At 41.5% G+C, this 22462-nt stretch overlaps 1 protein-coding gene and 1 long non-coding RNA gene across 7 annotated transcripts in view; one reads left to right on the forward strand and one right to left on the reverse strand.

Annotated features, from left to right (window-relative positions):
• The window catches only part of cdk14 (cyclin dependent kinase 14), a 267760-nt gene that overhangs the window by 190047 nt on the left and 55251 nt on the right, over nucleotides 1-22462 (forward strand). For all 6 annotated transcript variants that reach the window (XM_085176729.1, XM_085176730.1, XM_085176731.1 and 3 more), the window contains 2 exons: nucleotides 2849-2897; nucleotides 15292-15431. In XM_085176729.1, coding sequence (XP_085032855.1) covers nucleotides 2849-2897; nucleotides 15292-15431 — 189 coding nt within the window. The remainder of the gene's footprint in view (nucleotides 1-2848; nucleotides 2898-15291; nucleotides 15432-22462) is intronic.
• The window catches only part of LOC146507558 (uncharacterized), a 401529-nt gene that overhangs the window by 21030 nt on the left and 358037 nt on the right, over nucleotides 1-22462 (reverse strand). The gene's annotated exons all lie outside the window — the stretch shown is intronic.

Consider the following 22462-nt stretch of genomic DNA (forward strand, 5'->3'; position numbering starts at 1 on the left):
TCAGGAAAAACTCTTCTAAATGTTACACTGTAGCAGGAATAAAATTCATGATTTTCTTTGGACATCGACTGTTTTTTACTCATTTTCTAGCCTTTGTATCTGAGCAGAGGATTTGTGTTTGCTCGGTTGTTTCTCTCATTTGTTAATCACTTTAGGTAAAAACATGCTCACAGCATAAACTGATCTTAGACAATCTTTAGCTCCTTTGTTATTAGCAGCATGTTGTTTCAACAATAACACAGTTTGTCATCCATGAAACAGCCCCAACAAGATGATTCTTAAGAGTTACTGGCAAAAAAACTTAATAAGTCTCAGTAGGTGTGTCCTTAAAAAATCAGAGGAAACTGGAGGATCAAAGAAGAAAGATGAACCACAGCAGAAGAGCGGTAATCCTTAATGATAGCAGGTGTTAAACTACAGCTACAGCCTCCATAATCTGAATGATATTGTGTTGTATGCTAACACTTTCACAAAACTGAATGACAGACATAAGCAGATAAAGAGATGGACGTATGAATAAAGCAGATCACTAGCAGAGCTCATTAAAACAAATATAATGGAAATTATAGCTGAGCTCTGCTGACACACTGAGTGGTAAAGAGTCATTGCAGCTTAGTGTGTGAAGACAGATGCAAAGACAAACTACTCGAGTATTTTTCTTTAGGTTTGTAACAATAAAAATCTGTTACTGACTTTGATTGTTTGCAGTATTTGAAACGTGTACAGACACGAGCGTCTGCATGTCTGCATGTGAGCAGCAGGTGGCAGTGTTGCGTCAGTCTGCAGAGTTTCCTCAGCAGGACTGAGCTCCTCTCCTCTCCCGTTGTCCAAAAACACACGACTGTATCACTGCTGTGCCGAGGATTCGTCACATATTTCTCTGTTACTTCCACATAAACTCTGCAGCACCTTCCTGTCTTTCTTTTCTGTCCCGCTCCAACCTGAAAACATCGCTGCACTTTCAGACACGATGCTGCGGCTCGGCCTCAGAGTGAAGGCGCCACTTTTCTTTTCACATTTTTGTGGGAATGAAAAGGTTCCACAGATACTTCCTCACTTTAGCCGCCTCCCGCCGCTCTTGGTCTCAGTCATGGTCCAGCTCAGACTGCGTATCTGAAAATGAAACTTTGAAGGGAGGGCACATATAAAACCTGCAACACAGCTGCACACAGGTGCAAACATGCAGTCTGACCAACACCTCAGACACGTGTAATGAAGGTTCTGGTTGATTTGAGCTGTGATTCATATTAATGAATACATTTCAATAATCATGTGTTGTGGTATTTAAAGAAAGCACTAACATTTGCACCAGTATGCTCGAAATATCCAAAATGATGACTATTTTGAAGTGTGCATGTTTTACCAGCACAGCCTGGCTCCACCCCTCCTCCTGCTGATAGCTGGAGCGTCTCCCCTGGTGCTCAGCGAGCTCTGGTCAGCGAGCTCTGGTCAGCGAGCTCTGGTCAGCTCACGCCGGCGCACCTGACACCAGCCTGGGCGACAGGACCCACTGCAAGCTGCAGGCTGATGCTGGATCAGGCCAACAGTGTGGGAGTCCAGACGGACTCGCTCACTGGGTGGCTGGCTAGCTCGTACAGTAGCTGACTGCACGCCAACATGGCAGTTTTGGCTGTAATTAAGAGAAGAGCGCTGAGCCTTCACACATTCACAGCATAGCGATCGTAGCTGCAGAAGCACGGAGACGCTGCTTCACCAAACTCCTCTTGCATATATGACAATTTCATGTGGTTTGGCCTCGCAGCAGAGCCACATAGTTCACGCTGCATTGCTCAAGAGGATTTCATTCATTTTCCAGTCCTCATTTTGGCAAACGAACACACAAAGCAACACTTTGTGTGATAACATGAAGCTGTTATGCCTGGTCGTCGCAGGCCTTCACTACGCATTTTTAAGATTCCAGACAAAGAATTAATTACATTGATTGTGGCGGCATTCCTCTAAAATGATCCAGCGAACTGTCCGGCACAGCTCAGTCTGAGGAGCATTACAGTGACAGTCCAGCTTTGTACATGTGCATGTATATTTGTGTTTGCACTTTTCATGAGTGTGACTGTATAAAGTAGGAACTTGCCTCTGTGGCAAACTGTTAGCTTTGGTTCTAAAATGTGGGACCAAAAAATTTATTTCTGGATGAGGTGCTGCCTGCAGCCCAAACTAAACGTATTTAAGCTTTTGATTGTGGTTCACAAGTCTGACAAGCTAGTTACTGCAGCACTAACTGATTCAAAGTACTTGCTTTACCAAAATGTATCTTTTTGCAAGTTTTGAGGTGTTTTGCTGCCATTTTTATACCACAAATGCTCAGTTTGATGCAGTTTCTTTTGACGTGTGTCTCTACAGGACATGATTGAAAGCAGATATGTCTAATTTTGTCATCAAAGATAAACAGCCCCTGCTATGTGTCCAAATCTAAGAGGTAGCCAATCAAAAGGGAGCTGCCTTAAAGCAATAGGAACTAAAAGCACCGAGGTTCATTTCTTTTTTATTATTTTGATTTGAATCTTGCAGAACTACTCTAGCAGAATCCAAGAATAAAAATCTGAAAAAGACAGAAACACAATAGCAACACTGCAGCAGTGAGCTGTGCTGGGTGCAGATTAGCAGCCAATTAACACAAGATCTGAAAATAGGCGGCCCTTCTCTGTGAGGGTAAGCTAAGGCCCTGCCACTATTTGAGAAATCGTAGTTTACAATTAATTATTGCAGCATCTACGTCTCATAATGTGCTGAGACGAGCACGTAGAAGGTTTGAAGGTGTTTGAGCAGGTGTGTGTCATTAACCCAGCAGCAGACATTTAATTTGCTTGTTGTTTTTCTCTCGTTGCAGACCGCTTTACAGTGTACAGCGCGAAGAAGCTCAGACAAGCTTGGAATAAGTAAGTGAGCTGTTTGTGTGTGTGTGTGTGTGTGTGTACAAGCCTGCATGCAGCATCACTGCAACATCACATGTGTGACTTGTGTTGTGAGACATCAGGCAGGAAAAGGGCAGGGCTTGGCAGTCAGGGCTTCTCCCAGATGTGTGCCACTGTTTGCCCCAGGCGAACATCTGGAGTGGAGACAACGGCGGGCAGAAGGGGAGTGTGACTGTTTTCCAGAGGGAATTTGAAATAAGCAGGGAAGTGATTTCTATAAAACTCCAGCTGTCTAATCAGCTACAATCACAAAGTGTAGCTGCTGGAACGAAGATTCGTCGTCACTAACGAAAGCCCTCGTCACACAGGATGCTGAGACCTGCGTGCCTCCTGTGATTTGGAATAATTACACAGGTCATCCTTAATCCCCGGAGAATCTGCTGCGCCTCTAATCTGGAAAGTAAAGAATCTGCCACAAATTACTTCCCATGATGTGCCAAACATTCTGTCGCTGTATGAATTATCGAGTCATCTGCATCAGTGTGTTTTATTTTATAATGATAACGGTCAAAAACAAGATTCAAACCTGGAAAACATGCCCTTAGTGTGTGCTCTTTAGTGCTGGGACATGAAAACCAGGGAGTTTGGATCTTTATCTTTGAACAGTAAGTACAATGGTTCTTCAGCTTCTGCTTCCCTCATCTTCAAATCACTGATCTTTCTGAACGAGTTCTTGGTTAGATGTCTTTATTCAATGTAACTCTTACATGTTTTCACATTTTCTCATATAATAAGCATTTGCTAACAAGTGGATCAGAGAGAGTGCAGACATCGACATTTAATGTCGTATGATACAAAATACTAAAGTTTCGTGGTGATGACGCTGACTTCTACCTCAATGGTCTCATTTACTTTAGATCCTAATGTTGCTGTTTTACTTCTTACTTCTGATAAACTGTTATTTTTCCTCATGGAAATGATCATATACATTTTTATTTCGTGTGTAGCTAATGTTACACGATAATGCAGAAGCATGGCTCTTTGTTAAGGGAACCACAGTGATGCTAACGTCTGGGATGACATACAAAACATCATCCCTGCTTATTTCATGCTTCACGCCGTCGTGTTCTCCTGGCTGCAGTTTTACATTTTACCCCCAAATTAATATTGAGCCTTTCACACATAGTGGCCACTGCAGTGGACAGCTATTCAAAGGCTGTTTTCTTGTACACTCTAAAAACTAAAACTGACATTTTTACTAGGGGCGCAACGATACACAAAATTCACGGTTCAATATTTTTTCGATACAAAAAAATGTTCATGCCTTTTTAATTTGTCATTTATTAAAATTATAAATATATATTTTAACTCAAAAGTACAGTTTTTACATTTAATGTTGCTGAAACAACAAAGTAATAAAAAAGAAATCTATCTGATGGAGAAATCCCTCATCTTTGGAAAAGAGAGTTTATTACAGAGAAATGTCTCTTTCCAAAATAAAAGCTATACTATACGCTTCTTCTGGGCTATATTCTCAGCAGCATATTAAACATATCAGGTCCCCATAAGGAGAATCATGTGCTAACGGCTGTCTAAATGACTCGGGTAAAGTTTGTAGCATGCTGCTTGTTGTTTTTGTCTGCTTCCACTTGTCTTTGCACGAGGATGATGTCAGAGTAAATGTGCAGTCATATTCGTTGTGTTCCCACTAGTGCTGTCAGCGTTAATCTGAAATGACGTTAACGCCACAACACGGCAAATCTCCGTTAACGAGCTACCGCGGATCGCCCCGTGCGTGGGGCTGGACGGTGTCAACACGTTAACAAGCTAACTGCGCTAACACACTAGTTCCCACCCATGTAATTGAGCATTGCGTGGCACATCCAACATACTGTTTTACTTTAGTCCATGACGCGCTTACCTTTAGGGTCATACTTCACATGAAGACCAAAATAGTTCCAAACGCCAGATCTGAATGAGGGTGGGGGAGGTTCAATTTGCCATGTTGCAAGGAGAGCTTAGCTTCTGTCTTGCTAGCTTGCGCTGCGCTCAGTGAATCTGTGTTCGACTACTCTGCTTAGGCTGCACTGTCGAGTGCAGATCCACTGAGCGCTCAACACAGACAGCATCGTCAGAAGAAAAGTTGATAAAATAAATTAAAAATTTTGTATTGTTCATACATATGCGTACTGAACCGAAAGCACTGTATCGAACGGTTCAATATCGATACGAGTATTATTGCACCCCTAATTTTTACACTTAAAAATATTGAGTAGATTGGAAACCAGTCAAATCTGTTCAATATACTTGATCTATTGAATAACTAAAGCTTATTAAGTTGAAACGAATAATTGTAGCTGTTACACAAACATGAAATATAGATGGTCAGTAAATCCAAAATTTTGTTCCCTTTATTTAATATTGTAAACTAAAACCAGACAAACTAATATGTAGTTGTGTGTTTCATAAATTTTATTTTCATAAACAATAACTCGAAATAAACAAGCACTAAAAAGACGAGAGCCTTTTCCCTTTCAGCTCAAAGCCTCACATACTTGAAGGATAAATGTCAAACCAGGAGAGCAAACACAAAAGCTCAGAGTATTTAAAAAACAAAATGAACAAAACAATGAAAAAGGCTCATGGTACTCAATCACTCTACGCTATCGTGTTTTACTTACACTTTTCAGTTGTAGTTGCTGACAATAAATAATATTGATTTGAATAATTAATGATTTTAGTACAAGATACTGATGAGTATAGATACATATTTCTCAAATATTTAGATTCAATTTTAAACAGAAATATTAAGCACATGCAAAGAAGGTATTCTGTGAACCACAGACTGAATTTTTTGTGTGAGATAAATGTAAATAAATACCTTAATTTAACACAAACACATATGTTAACATTTTAGACATTTATTTCAACTCCTCAAACTCAAATAATTAGTAAAAGGATATTTATAGATTCTATCAGGCTCATCTAACTTATATTTATAGTGATATTTACTAAGCCTCTGAATGACTTTTTAGAGTATTTGTGTCAGTGTTGATGGTCTACTTGCACATAAACCACTACGTTGAACACTGATGTGTCACTCCATACTAAATTCATGAGTCACCTAAGTGGACATGTAACAAACGTTTTGAAAAGTACGTTTAAAAAATGAAGTTCAAAAATCTTTTTTCATGCCTAAAGATGAATAAAAATCCTGATTGAGGTTGTCATAATTCATGCATGAAAGGGTTAATAATATTAACTGATTAGTAACTGAAACACTTGGGATTTTAAGCTCATATGCTGGGTTGTAACATCAGCTGGGGATATCAGTTCGACCCCAACACTTACAGTTAATTGCTCATTGGCTGGTTGGTGTTTTATATGGTATGAAATTCGACATGTTTCTGAGAGGCTTACTTTAGGATCCAAATATCGAAGAGTTGATCCACAAGTTCTCACACTGAAAAAAAGGCCATGTTGGATTTACTTGATTCAATAATGGACATTGGTTGCACACAAATGTTTTGCTTTGGCAGAAACTTAAACAAATTAGTTAAATCAACACAACTTATTCATATTCAATAAACTTGTGCATTTTGTGTTTATAAAACGCAATTGAAACATGTTTAGATGAAGTAAGTTGAGCTCTTGGAATATTTTAATCCTTCACAATTTTGTCATTTTATTTCAACACTATTCAATAACTTTTATCCAAATACTACTTGGTCACTTAAATACTACATGTTGTCTTCATATTGCATACGGTTCAACAAAGTCTAGATTCTGCTTGCCATAAAAATTGAATGGATCTACAACAACTACCATCCTCCTATCTTCATCCTGGTTGCAGGGGGGCTGGGGCATAACCCTGAAGTGATAGCTGACAAGGCAGGGTACACCCTGGACAGCTCACCAGTCTATCACATAGAGACAAACAACCATTTGCACCAGATTGTGGATTTGAACCCAGGCCCTTCTTACTTTGAGGCAACAGCACTAACCACCACCAAAAATATGAAAAGCTATGATTTCAAGGCTTGATGCAGAATTTTCTTTACGTTTTTGTCCTTGACAGGTTAAACCACAATAAAAAGCAATAGCATACACGTGGTGTGTGTGTAGTTGTCTGCCTCTTATAACTTCAGTGATTTTTAACTCTCATGTGATCTTGTCAATTTCATGAGTCCAGCAACTAACCACTCTTACTAGATTGTATCATGTCATCTCAACAAGAACAAATTAAGTTGAATTTCATACAGATCATACATGATTTAATTACGTTCAAGATAGAAACATGAAACTTTTGTGTTCAAATTACAAGTTAGACTTTTTTAATGTAACAACCACCCAATTTACTTCATTTAGTATACCAAAAAAAGTAAAGGCGGCTACTTGACTTGACTGAGATGGATGCCTTCCTCAAACCATGATCCAAAGTGCACGAGACTGAAATCCTGTGCGGTGTCGCAGCATTTAACATTGCTATATTATTGACTTACTTCATTCGAACATGATATGAACAATTTAATCTGCCATCCATCCATCCATTCGCTTCCGCTTATCCTTTTCAGGGTCGCGGGGGTCGCTGGAGCCTATCCCAGCTGTCATAGGGCGAGAGGCAGGGTACACCCTGGACAGGTCGCCAGTCTGTCGCAGGGCCAACACACAGGGACAGACAACCATTCACGCTCACATTCACTCGCACATTCACACCTAGTGGCAATTTGGATTATCCAATTAACCTATCCCCACAAGCTGCATGTCTGTGGGAATTTAATCTGCCTCTCTGCATATTACATAGTTTCTACACTATATAGTTACACTTAACTTTAAAGTATGAGGCAATTGTGTTAAATACACGCAAGATGCTTACATAAGTCCAAGAGCTGGCCAATCCCTTTTTTTCAGTGCAGAGTAATTGTTTCAGTTGGATGGGTTTGATTTGAAAGCAGCTAATGTAGAGTATAATGATTTTAATAGAAGATCCTTTAACCTCCTAAGACCTGAACTCTTCCATAGCAGCATTTTTAATTTCTCTTTGATATTTGGGCTGATTGGGACCTGATGAATGTAAAAACAAAGAATTACCAGATTTTCTTTTTATTTTATTTTTGTTTTAAGAAAAATCAGAGCCACATATGAAGATATTCGTTTAAAATGTTGATAGAACAGTAGCAGGATAATGTCCTCGTAAGTGGATATCAGGCCCTTGTAGAGCAAAATCGAGTATTTTGGTCTAAATAACCCAAAATGTGATGTGAACGCAGGTCCTAGGAGGTTAAAGAAGTGAACTGAAGCATCCGACGACAAATGAAAAGCAGACATAAATGTTAGCTGCGGTGGATTCCTCGGTCCCTCCCGGTCTCCTGATTTTCTCGAGTCCAGGAGGAAATAAAAATTTGCAGAAAGAAAGTGAGGTGGAATGTTAATGGCCATCACTTCCTCCCAACTGCCTTTCATCACAGTCCAGGGAACGGTGAATTCGATATGAACTCGCTACGTCCTGCCCTGAGACTTGGCTCACCCCCTCGTGCTCTCTGTGTTTCTGGTTTCCATCAGCCATTTTTCTCTGCTGCACTGTTTTTCTTCCAGCTGTGAAAATGCGGACGGCTGATGGACAGGAAATCAATCTGTGTCTATGGGGGTTTTATGTGTTTGTGTGCTTCGACGTGTATCGTAGTACAGTTGTTTCCCCCAAAGGCCAGAGGCAACGTTTTTGTTAAAGTACTGCATTTAAAGTCGGTGTCACAGGCGCTGTGGTCAGGTCGCAGCAACAACAGCAGCTTTGAAATTAAAGGTTTTTGTTGGAATGCAAATGAAGTGTAAACCAGATCTTTCCCTCACTTCACACCAACTGCTGCTAGGGCCTAAAAATACACCCAGCGGACACTTCATTAGTTACACCTCGTCAGACCCAGTTAGAGCTTTTGTGGCAAAGATTCAAAATGTGGTTCCTCAAAGATCTGCACATGCATGATGTGGCTCGACCGCTCCAAAGGTTTGAGTTTATATCTGGTGACTGCTGACGTCTGATTGGCCAGTTTGAGATGATTTGAACATGTGACATGGTGCATTATCCTGTTGGAAGCAGGGGTGTGAAACGTACGGCCCGCGGGCCACATCTGGCCCATTAAAAATGTCATATTATTAATATCCCATCAGTACGTGGGAGACGAAACTTCAGCCCTGCTGTGAATCCATGCAGGCAGGGGTGCGACACACCATGTGGCCAATCACACGCAACGACACACTGGGATCATACCATTCTGTGAAAGAAGAAAGGGGGGCAGACGTTCTGTGGTACGGGCCAGGTACACAGAGAGACGTGAAGCCCGATTTAAAGACAAGCGTGTCGAGAGAAGTGAACAAATGAGTTCAAACGTAAAATCATCGTCTGTCTGCATTTCAGTGATATCGAGTGTCTAAATGAGTCTCGCAGGCCTGAATGTGCGCTGGAAGCCATTTATAATTCTTGTTTGATCTGCCGCTCAACACAAACAACCACATGCAGAAATATTTGACTTTGCACAAGTTTTGCAGTTTTTTCCTACTGATACAAATTTCCCTTATGGCCGTTCATACCTCACAAAGAAATTAAACAGTAAACACATAACCTGTTGAACCCCAATGCCCCTGGAGGCGAGAGGGAGAACAACTGGATGATCACATCTGTTATTTAAATATTTATAAAGTTTGAGACCCCTGCATTAGAAGATGGGGTGCACATAAAAACCCAGGCTGGCTTTGACATTTAAATGATGGTCTGTAGGTACTAAAGGAACATGGATGGTAGTGTTTGTGCATGAGGTTGCTGCGATGTGCACAGACTAAGTATAAGCACGAGTATATGCCAGTGGTATAACGAAAAGTGAGGTGGAAAACTACGACTGCTATCCTCAGATCAGTTGCGCTGGGGCCTGTTTGGTCATGTGTTGCTGCCTTCACACTTGGTTTTTATTCAACAATCTCGTCATTAAATTAGTCAGACGTGGTGAAAGCATTTCATAGAAATTCTTCAGACAAAACACACAAAAGCTTTCTACCTAAACAGCTCCCAGTGGCCGAGATGAAAGGTCTCCTCTGCTACTTTCAGTTGTGGTGACGAGACAATAGAGGCAGGTGGTCTCCTCGCCCTCGCTTCTCGAAAGTCCTTCCTGTAGTTATTTTGATGGATTACCATGAAAAAGCACTTGCCATGCTCCAGTGAAGAAGGAATGCCTTAGCCTGCTGTGAATGTGTCATCACCTAGATCTGTTTGATAGCCACAGGAGACACTATCGATCTTAATGCAGATGTTGGCTCGTTCGCTCAGCTAAGTTGGCAGCAATAGCAGAAAGGAATGCACACCTACCATGCATCAGCAGCTTTCAAAGGCCAACATACTGATATCCAGGAGATTTCACACCAACAGCTATGTGCCTGCAGAGAAAAGACAACACCTGAATCCAGCTTCACTTACAGACTAACAACAAAGGCACGTTCATAAGGTTTCACTGGAAGATTTGTTTTTAATGCAGTAGAGTTTATCATTCCAGCTGCAAGTTTGGGACATGGTCACATTAACCTCACAGTAATATAAATTACTGGCCCCTGTTTACATCCAGTATAGATTATTAGTTAATCTGCTGACTGATTGAAAAGCAGGCTAATTATATCGATTTTTCAGTTTTAGTGAAACTGGAAGTGGGGATGATATATAGATCTGCAATAGGCAGATCTGCAAGCCCCTCCTCTGATTGGACTATCGGTAGGGGTGGGGCGACATAAACGATATACGATATAAACGATATAAATTTGGCCAACGATAGAGAATTTGACTATATTGCTCTAACGCGATAGTGCATGTTGATGATGTCATCAAGCTGCGCCTGTTTTGGTCGAAAGCATCGCAGCGGCTACAACCATTATCATCTGCAAATTATGGCAGGCGACAGTCACAGCAAAGAGATGAAGCACTTTTGAAATATGGGGAAAGCCAAAAACTGCGCTTCCTCCACTTCCGTAACATTGATTCATTAATGTTGAATTCTCTCGCAGCTGCTCTGTTCCCATGTTGTTGCAGTATATTAATGACTAACCTCGTATTGTGGATGAATGATCTCAGATGTTCTCCTGACTGAAGTTTGGCCCGTGTACAGCATCCTGCTATGCGATTGCATTTGTCCCTGACCACCAGAAACCTTCACATTAACTTTTATCAAGTGGTAAAAAAGTTGGCGTTCATCCTCCAGCTTCACTGTGCTAATGTTATGCTAACATAGCTGTGTCGCTAGCAATCACGTAGCACAACATTATATACCAGCTAGCCCAACTTCAGTAACCCTGCAAACGCCACTGCTTAGTTTTCTGTCTTCATTTATGTTGGAAGTGGTAGCAGAGCTGTACGTTTGAATTAGTTTCAAAAATCTCTCAGTAAGAACATGGTATGAAATGTTTAGGTGGAAACTAGCGAGCTAACTTCGTGTTAACTTCTAACTCTGTTAAATTTAATAAATCCTGTTTTCATGGATGTAAAACTTAATTGTTACACCTGCTAAAGCAGCAACGCTGATCATTTTATTAAAGATGAAAGAATTTAGACCGTTTTTAACTCTGTGTTCATTTGACTTTGGGACCTGAAGCTGACGGAGTTTTGGACCCAGATTACTCCGTGAAGCTCCTCACTACGGCAGCCGTAATGCTCTGACAATCCATCAAGCAGTGCGGCTTACCAAAGTTGTACTAAAACATTTTTTAACAGATTTCTGCAGCCAAAATCGGTTCGACGTCAGTAAGCACAACCAGAAATCATACATAAGGCACACTCTCGATTTTTGAGAAAATTAAAGGGTTTTAAGTGTGCCTTATAGTGTGGAAAATACGTTATACAGAAGAAAAGAATATATCGTGATATATATCGTTACAGCACATGCTTCAAATTATACCGCAATATGGATTTTAGGCCATATCGCCCAGCCCTAAGGAGTGATGCTCTTGGTTTGGAGGCCACCTTGACTTTGGCCACAGTTTTCCTCTTCAGCTCAGTAGATGCAGCTGCTGTTGCAGTTGGTCCATACTGCTCACAATTGCTTCCACTGTATTGCAGCTTCTGAGTCTCCAGCTTCAGTATTATAGCGCTGAGCTGCCAGGTGCTTCGTTGTCTATTACGTTAATGTTCTCATGCCTTAGTTTTAGTAGCCTCATTTCATCAAGACGTCCTGGTTCCCCAACACTGGACAAGGATTTTGTTACAGCAACGTGTGAGCTGGTGTGGCTTCAGTTACATGTTGTTCACAATTCAGATGTATGTATTGTAGCCAGCAGGGACGATATATAGAGCAGCAGCCCCCACCCCCGGACCGGTACTGGTCCGTGAGTCGTTTGGTACTGGACTGCAACACCTTAAAGGCCGGTCTGTGACAGTCCGCTGGTCTATAAAATAAAATAATATGCCGAAGACAAAAACTGTGGTATTTTGTAAATATAATAATAAACGTGAATTCACTGTGTAACTTAATGCTCTCTGGTCGCTATGGTAACGTGTAAATATTCCTTTCAAACTAAGACACAACTACAACACGGGAAAAAACCCAGGGAAACCGAGTTAGCGATAAAAACCCTGAAAACCATAAATTCCACACCCGAGCCTCAACTCTCACAGCCCGGTGGCAACCAGCTCACGGACTGGTTCGTGGCCCGGGGGGTGGGGACCGCTGATTTAGAGGATCGAGTGAAGTGTTTAGTTATCTGCTAACACTGGCAAGCTGCACCTGTGAACTGTACAGGTGGGATGGTGGAGGTCTAGGATGCTACAGTCCCAAACTCTAGCAGGCAGCAGTGTGCTTTCTCTCTTTTCCAGTAAAGAATGAATGGTTACCTTCAGACTGCCACTAAGAAAACCAACATATAATCACTGAGCAGGAGCGATGAGTAACCACGTTTTACACGTTTGGATGTGAACCTGCAAGGAAACGCAGTTGTTGGTGCTGCTAACAACAGCCACAGTGTGTAATTCACTTTGATTATTGAAGAACAGAGTTTTAAGGTTAGAAAACGCTCTTTAATATAAATAACTATCATTTTCTTGCTGTTAGCCTGGACAATTGGCCTGATTAGTTTTTCTTCCTTTTAAAAACTAAAAAACCCGAGACCAGTTCCTGGTGATCGTAGCTTTTCCTCCCTGTGTTTAGTCTCTGTTCCCATGTCTGCTCTGTTCTTTTCCTGTATCCCACGAGTTGCTGCGTTCCCTACGTTTCCTCAGTTGCCTGCAGAGACAGCAGTAACACGTTACTGTAATCTGATTACTTTTTTCAGGTAACGAGTAAAGTAAGGGATTACTATTGCAAAAACGGTAATTAGATTACCGTTACTTTCCCGTAGGAACGCTGCGTTACTAAAACCGTGATTTTTTTTGCGAGTGTCTCATGACAGTGACGTAAGCGAGTGCGACGTTCGTGACAACAGCTGTGTGCAGATCAACAATGGATCATATATCAGTGCAGAGAGAGTATGAGCGTGCAGCGTTTAAAGCGTGGAAGTACTGACCTTACTTTGAGTTTGATTCCATAAAAAGTGACAAAAACATTAGTGTCCGTTGTGCGTGGGAAGAAAACTTCTTTTTACAGCGAAAAAAACCCTAAACTTCCAAACAAACACCGAGTAGCTACGACGTAATGGGAAACTCACAGAGAAACTCGCGGATTCTTCCACTGACCGCTGCACACCTGCACCAGGGTAACCCTCCGCCTACCCCACTCCTGCTTTACAGGTGAAAATAGAGCAACAGGACCGCTAGTCTTTGATTTTATTTATTTTCTGCTGTGTTTTACTTGCATCTATTTGAAAGACTGAGTGTAAACACACAAAATATTTTATTTTATGTGCTGGAATGTGCAGAAAATAGGTTTAAATGTTAAACTAATTTCTTCCAGTCAGAGAATGTTGCAGATAATTAAATGTTTGCTTGATGCATAAAGTTAAAAGATTAAAACTAATGAAACAAGTTTTAAAAAGAGACTTTTCCATTTGATTACATTTTGTATGATGATTATGTAGAAAAAGTAGAATTGGGCTGAAAGATCTATCACTTTATCACCTATTCAGGTTGTAAATCGTGTTTTTAAAAAGTAACTAAGTAACTAAGTAATTAATTACTTTTGAAAATAAGTAATCAGTAAAGTAACGGGGATTACTTTTTTGGGTGAAGTAATCAGTAATTAGTTACTGATTACTTTTTTCAAGTAACTTGACCAACACTGGTTGCCTGTGTTTCATAGTTTTAGTTTCCTGAGTCCAGTTTAATTTCTAGTTCATGTACAAGGTTTTTGAGTTTTTTGTGGAGGTAATTTCTTATGGAGAGAGTATCCAGCGAATAAAGTTGTGCTTTGAGTTTAATTGTCCGTCGATTGGGACTTTCCGGCTGCCACACAGCAAAACATGACACCTGGATACTTTCTGTTTAATGAAGCTCGTTGTTTAACCTTTTTTGTGGTATTTTGTCTGCTTGAGCTTCCAAGATATTAAATAGTTGCACAAAATCATGGCTGTTACCTCTTTCATCTTAATCCTAATGTTATCATTTGGCTCTAAAACAGAAAACCGTAGAACAGCAGGCCTTAATCTATCGGCACACTTTCACACACTGTCTGGTTTGTCTTCAAAGTTTTCAGCAAAGTTACACCCAGTATGAGAAAGAGGCTCGTAGAGGCCCTGATGGACTTCATTAACTTTATCTCTGCTTCTGTTCTGAGTGGCGTTGATGAGTTGAACAGAGAGTTATCCTCCCTGCTTCTCTCCGCTGATAAGTTGAGTCGAGATCCCCTCTGAGAGTCATGGGAGTGGCTGTCAGAGCGCTTGACTGGGGACTCAGCCACGAGAAACCCAGAGAACATGAGAGGTGTTGTGAGTACTGCGAGCGTGGGGCCGGTGAGCAGCGCAGAATAACATCATGTTTATTTAATGCAGTAGATGCCTCATTACTGACTGAATCTGTTGCTATTCGCTTATTTTCAATCTTTCGTCTCCCTCGGCGCTGCTAGCTGGGCTGGTTCAGGAGTTCAGTGACTCCCAGTTCGAACACACACACACACACAGTCTTTCTTTAATGAGGCCTTTCATTGTTTCTCACGGTGACCCAGTCAACATGTATGATTCAGACTCAAAAGAAAAAGGTGTGAGCTTTTGCACGTGTGCGTTTCTTAGATGTGTTTTTCCTCTCGAGTCAGCAAACCTTCAGCATAATTAAACCGCCTGCTTTTTGTTGTCAGCAGCTCTGTGATTTGGAGAAAGTTGCTCTGTCTGTGTTTAGGACAAACTGACTGTATTTTACTTGGATGCCTTTACTGCCTATTTCCAATGAATATATCTCCAGATATACTGTTCACGTGTGTTTTCGCTGTCACTCTGGTGTCTGACTGTGTGTAACTGTGTGTTTAAGGTTGGGCTATGTGGACCATGCTGAGGAGTTGGCCTCCAAGTTCCTCCAGTGCTTCCCAAAGAACCGGCTGTCAGCTCAGGCAGCGCTGAACCACGAATACTTCAGCAACCTTCCTCCACGGCTCTGGGAGCTGCAGGACAGTACGTAACGCATCATCATTGCCTGCAGTGTCGCAGCCATTTGCCACCATGTATTGAAATAGAGTGCTGATAGAGACCGCTGAGATCCTGCCTCTCTGCTAACTTTGTGTCCTTTTCAATTCTGTCTGCTCACTAAAGAAATAAAAAGTGCGAACAAGCTTCTGTTTGGCTGCATGAACTGACAGGCTGAGGAAGTCTGAATAAAATCAAAAAATGAGCCTTTTGAGGGGGAAAAAGATTGATTCTGAGATCCTTGGTGATTACTGTACATTCAAATGATGCGTTAACCCTTTAAAGCTGGTCAGAGCGGCACGCTCCGTTTTGCGCAACTACTTTTAAATCCCGGTATCTCTGCAACCACGTGAGCTAGCGCAATAATTTTTTTGCATATGAAACCGGAGGAGTTGTACTTACATCTTATGCCATCAGCTTGTCCTCGGTCACAGTTTCCTTCCACATATAGCTTTGCAAAAACTGCATAAAAAGCACCGGAGCGCGTCATTTTCGCGGAAATGTAGTTTTTTACCATCAGGGCCTCATGAGCCTATACTGGTGTTTTTAAAAGTTATCTTTGACTTTATGACTTTCTGTGTCGTTTCTGGGATGCTTAGGACTCATATTGCACTGCTGGAAATAGTTTATTTTGATGCATATGCTGCTTTTTTGCAAATTTGCATTATAATATTTATTTTCGTTTTTCCTGCAGTATATAAAAATTGGTGTATTTCAAAAATAAAACTATGAAGACACTCAAAATAAATTTCCTGTGGTGGGAAACTATTTTGTGCAACTTTTTTGTATTTACAGTTTTGAGGGTTAAGCCTCTTAAATTTCTCTAACTAGAAATATATGTTAAAAAAACAAAAACTTTTCAATTTTTTTGTAATTTATTGCACTTTTTTGCAATTTATGTAATTACTATGCACTTAATGCATACATATTATTAAAATTGGGGCTATAATGGTTGTATTGATGTATAGCAACTTGAAATGCTCCCAAAAATGGCTCCACAGCATGTAAAAATATAATATAAGCTCTGGCGGACTTGGTTCTATGGTAGGTCTTAAAGGGTTAACACAGTCGCCATACTGTTCATGGGGAATGTGTATGCAGGCAGAGGTCTGTGCTCAATTAAAACATCATCATGAATCAGTTCAAGTCATAACTGTCCATGATTGTCTTCTAACTTTATCCTTTGGAAAAAATCCAAAACAGGCTATGAAACAGAAACAGAAACATGTGATGAGTCATTTCAATTTGAAGGGACACGCTTTTCTTTCTTTCACCTGACATAAGCAAGTGTCTGTCAGTCACGTGATATTAAATCAAAAAATCACTGTTATGTATCAAATTAAACACTCTAGAAACAACAGCACAGCTGGACAATGTTAGTCTTTGTTGTTTAGTTTTAACATATTCAAACCCCCCGAACAAGATGGCCGAGCAGAGATGGAAGTCTGGATGCAGCAGTGAGATTTAGCTTTTCCTCAGTATGTGTGTCCAAACATGTATCACTGAAAATCAATTATCCATGTGTTTGTTTAGCCAACACGTCTGACAGTGTGCGGCGTGTGTGAGCGTGTCGTGTTATGTTTGTACAGAAGCTCACTAACATGTAGCTTAGCATTAGCATTAGCTCCTGAGAACTATGAGGCAAATCCATTGCAACGTTCTGAAAAGAACAGGAAGTTAATTGTTGTAGTTTGAACCACTGAACTTAATCATTAACAGCGTGTTCTGCAGAACTTGCTCCAGCACACAGCTCTCGGTGACAATTAGCACATTTCAAAATGCTCTGCATTGAATTGCTGCATTTTGCATCAGACATCACATTTATGCTCGGAGTCATAACTCAATTCTGAACACATGTTTTACACACAATGCTTTACTTTTTGTATCTGACTGTGAAAATGAACCGCAAGGACGAAGACGCTCCTTATAACCCCACAGCCCAGCTGCAGCTGTCTCACAGCCATACGGTGCCGTCAGACAGCTTAATGATGCAGAGTTAGTTAAATGCTAGAATATAGTATATATTTGTACACATTAGAACAATATAGTGCAGTATCTATTAGTGCGGAATAGAAAATATCAATGACTGTGCAGTAGAACAGCACATAATAGTAGGAAGGCTCTCAGTACTGAATAGTACAGGATGTGATGAAGAGGAAAATGTCTGGTGGGAGTGTGGGCGGTTAGTGAAGCTTGTCCAAAAAGCTCAGCTGCAGTTTGCACAGAACTTCTCTTTGACAGTGTGAGCCCAGGGTGCACAAAACCATACGCATGCCAGCAAACCACAAGTCTCCTGACCTGATACGCCACCTTTGGTTCTTGATCGCTGAAAGCTGGAAGCCCAGCTCTCGTTACCAGTGTCGGGTCAACTTCATATGCCAGTTGAAAGTGTTCGGTCAGCGTTGGTCCATCACAGATGCACAGAAATGCAAGTGGACAGAAAACGTCAAACATGAACCACACAGTGGTCCGGACGCAGAGAACTTCAAAGATTCAGCCGAATTCCAGTCAGGTGTGATGTTAATTTAATGGACTGCGAGGCAGCAACGAGGAGCAGTGTTGGGGAGTAACGGAGTACATGTACCGCCGTTACGTATTTAAAATACAAAATATGAGTAACTGTATTCCGTTACAGTTACCGTTTAAAAAGGTGGTATTTAGAATACAGTTACTTTGTTGAAATAAATGGATTACACGGCGGTACTTCCCTGTTTCATATTGTGGCGGGTCAGGACTGTTTGGGTTTTGTTTGACAGCTACGTTCTGTTGTTCCAGGCGGCAGCGTTACGGTTGCCATGGTTACAGGGTGACACTCTCTCTCTGCGTGTTTCCTGGGTGAGAGAGCGCCTGTTGTTGTTATTGTGCTAAGCTAACAGGCAGAATGCTACAGGTATAGCTCTAAAGAATGTAGCATCATAGGCAGTGTAGTCCGTGCTGCAGGGAGAATGGACTGCCATACACGTTATGTGTCTGTGAGCGAGGGAGGGAGAAAAAGGAAAAGTACGAGCTGTCATCGAGCAGAAACGGGAGCTGGAAGCATGTAAATATAATAATAACCACTGCAGCCAAGAAGAGAGCCTGACGAGCCCAGTTGTAAGTAAGCTATTAAGACTCGACTGTACACCGTGTTCGTGTTTTCCTCTGAAACAATAAGTTCTGTTGGAGCAGCCTTTCAACGCCTCTCTCTGTCTCTGCTAGCAAAGTTGACCCAGACAACAAAGTAAAGCTATTTTTCAGCTACGAGCCGACACAGAACCCACCATATTAGCCAGAGGTCCCTTTACTACGGTTCGGAGCCGCGGACCTTCAGTAACAGTAATAAATCACAGCAATAGTACATTCATGTAGTTGTAAACAGCATGATAATATATTAAGTAATCCAAAGTATTCAGAATACGTTACTCTCATTGAGTAACGTAACAGAATACGTTACAGAATACATTTTGGGGCATGTATTCTGTAATCTGTAATGGAATACATTTTAAAAGTAACCTTCCCAACACTGCTGATGAGTCTGCTGTGCTGAACGCTCGATTAAGTTATTAATTTGCTTGTTAATTAATGACACACTGTAGAAATATTAACAGTTACACAGACATGATGATGCAGTGGTTACACTATGTGGGTTTGTGTGTGTGTGTGTGTGTGTGTGTGCCCATTTCCCCTCTTCTGATGTGGCTTTGCTTCCATGATTACTGCAGGTCAGGTTGATCGGTGATTCAGGTGCAGGTGTGTGTTTATTACTTGTCTGTCACCTGTGTGTCTCTTACTTGTTGCCGAGGCTCTCTCTTGGAAGCCTCTGAAAAGTGGAAAAGGATGTTTTTGCCTTGCCTCTCATACGTAGATTGTAGTCGTCTCTCTCTATCCCTGTAAAGAAGGCAGCTGCGTGGATGCCGATGAGACAGTAGGCCCAGTTGGACCTCTGCTGCCCACTGCCATACGCTCAGTTTGATTTTTCCTCTTGTTATTTGCCCAGAGAGAGCGTGTCTCTGTAAAGAAGCCCCAGCTTTCGACGCATCTTCATGTTAGAAGCTCGTGTATTTTGGGCGCAGCAGTCAGCGGCTTTAGGCAAAGCTTCACAGTTAGGCTACATTTCAATTAATCCTACAGAAATGCTTGAAAGTATGTCAGAGATGACTGCCTATCTATATTGTCTGACAAGCTACAGATACATGTGTAAATCCCTTACGCTGTAATTCATTAGTAGTGTGAAAAGCCTGCTCAGCAGACCTGAGTGTGCCACCACTGACGCGCTGCTTATTTTAATGAGAGAACTGCATTTTTAATTCCCCCCGATTAGGATTTTTCAGCATTATTAATCCTGTTATCAGCACCCAGCAGGTTGTCGCGTCTGAAAAGAATCAGAAGGCAGCGGTCAGTGAGAGAGAGGAAAGAGATGGCTCGTTTTGATTTTTGTATGCTCGCTTTATCTCTCTCTTTTCGGCGTGCAAGTGTGCCACAGGAGAAGCAGCGGCGCAAACTGAGGGAAGAATGGGAGTGAATTAAAAGAGTTTAGAAAACGAGGACAGGAGTGGATAAGCAGGAAAATGATATCTCAGTATCGCGGGGGAAGGATGTGTCAAAATTATGCAAATGAAGAGTGAGTGTGAGATAAAGAAGTGGCTAATTACTCCAGCTGTGAGTATTTGGCTACGACTGCAGCATAGCGATTGTGTTGTTTGGCAGAAACAGGAGCCAATGGGAACGGCCCGCCAGAAACGTGCTGCACTGCCGTGTAGTTAAAATAAACCAAATGAAAGATATCCTGACTTTTCTAATGACAAACACGCCAAAGGAAAGTCAAGGAAATGTCTCGTGTCCTCCCTGACGAACAATGTGTTTTCTATGGTCAACTGTGCGCTCGATTATCCTGTGTGTTATGGATTTGTTCAGACAATACCCAGACAGATTACAGCGAACAATGAAAGAATTACTGAGACAATGGAGCTCCCGAGGTTGCTGTTAACTGTGCGGATTGCCTTGTGACATTTTTAATTTGATTTGAGTGAGAGTGTGTGGGTGTCTGGCAGTGCGTGGAAAAGTGCAAAGGCCTTTGGATAAGGAAAATACAAGCCCCCTCTCTCAGGGCTGGATGTGGAACAGACATTAAAGTACTGAGACACAGCAGTTGTCCTGCAGTTCCACTGCTCTGCAACTATTTCAGAGTCAGAGATGAAGATGTGTTCTCCTCACAATGGACAGCGTCGATTCATTTTCCACCCCCAGAGGAATTTGGTTATAAATGCAGCTTTTTAATCTTATTGTTTTCCCGACAAGGAGCCAAAGGAGCTTCAAAGATAGAGGATCCCCGCGCTGATTTACACATTTTTAACCAAAAATGAAACATGCTAATGCTCTTCAACCAGTTTGAAAACCCTGACGCTGTTTGCTCTTCTTCTGTTTTCATCTCACATCCCCCCAAATTCCCTTGATGATTAATAATCATCTGCCTCGCCGTGCAGTTTAGGCTTCACAACTGCAAACAATGGTCACCGTTCCTTCTTCTGTTTGGACTGAATCCAGGGAAGGCATTCCTATTAAGCGCTTTGTATAGAAATGAGCTGTAATTCAGCTGAGGGCTCAACAGGGGTCAGTGCATCCATCCAATCTCTTCCACTTATCTAAAAGCCTGGAGTGGGTGGAGCCTATCCCAGCTCAGGGGTCAGTACTAGTAAATAAAGAGCTAAATGAACCCCCTACTTTTTGTAGCTTTCTTAAACACCGCAACGATAATGTGTCTGAAGTGAAAAAGGAAGACTTGGTCATTTCATGCTGATTGGTCAGTTAAGGTTTTGTGACATATTTCAGTGGCACTCCATTTCCAAGCGGTATCTGTTGTCTTCATCCACACAAGAAACTGCCTAAGAGACTTAAGGGAAGACTCGATCATACAGCTTATTGCACCAGCAGCATCTGCTCTTATATAACTATCATTAGCTTACAGCTTGAAGTGTTTAAGGTATGTGGTAACTAAAAATAAAGACAAGATGATAGTTTATTACATTTTAATGAAATTTGCAGATTGTTTCGGTGAAGTTTAATAAACTCCTTGCTATCTAAAATATAACAGGACACCGGAGTATATTCTCGAGCATCTCACACTTCTGATAATCAGCTGTCTGCTTGATGTTTATTCAGCTGTGTAAAAACTATAACTTTGATCTCAGCCAAACCGATTTACTCAGGAACAAATAAAATACTGAAAAAAGCCAAACAATAACATTTTAAGTTATCTAAGTGACTTATATATCATGTTTAACCTGAGTAGTGAAAGACGGCGGTGGGTTTGAAAACGATTTGCGGGAGTCCGGTGTTCTCACGGCTCTAGTTAGCCTAGCCCCCGGCTAGCTATCGAGCTAGTGGGTAACAGACGTCTCTGAAAACGTCGGAGCGCTTTTGAAAATATGTGGTGTCTTGATAAACTGAACAGATATTTGAGGTTTACACAGCTACATTCTCGCCTGAAAATATGTTAAACGTTTATTTTGTGACCCAGAAAGAATAATAAGAGTAATATTAAAACTAACTAGCTGCCGCCATTGTTGGAAACTGAGCTGGGCCGCGCTATGAATTCTGGGACACAGCTTCTTCTTCTTCGGGGTTTAACGGCAGCTGGCATCCTTGTACATGCAGTGCTGCCATCTTCTGTTTCAGTCCGTTATTACACTCTTAAATCCTACTACTTATTCCTGCGACTTTTGGGATCTTACAAAGCTTCAAACGACGCGTCGACTATTAAATCAGTCGTCGACGATTTTGATAGTCGACGTAATCGTGACTAGTCGACTAATCGTGGCAGCCCTAGTGACCACAGACCGTTGCTCTCTCCATCTTTGCATTCTGTTCATGTGCTGTTACTGTTGATAGCAGGAGGTCGTGCTTGCACCTAATTCAGGTTGCACAGGTCGTCCAGTTGTTCCAGGACTGCACATCCATCCATGACACCTCAAGTGGGTGTGCTGCGTCTAACACGCCAGTCCCAAGAGTGTGGCGGAGACACCAGGAGACAGACCTGCAGA

Source organism: Neolamprologus multifasciatus, chromosome 11, assembly GCF_963576455.1.
Source record: "Neolamprologus multifasciatus chromosome 11, fNeoMul1.2, whole genome shotgun sequence".
Taxonomy (NCBI): Eukaryota; Metazoa; Chordata; class Actinopteri; order Cichliformes; family Cichlidae; genus Neolamprologus; species Neolamprologus multifasciatus.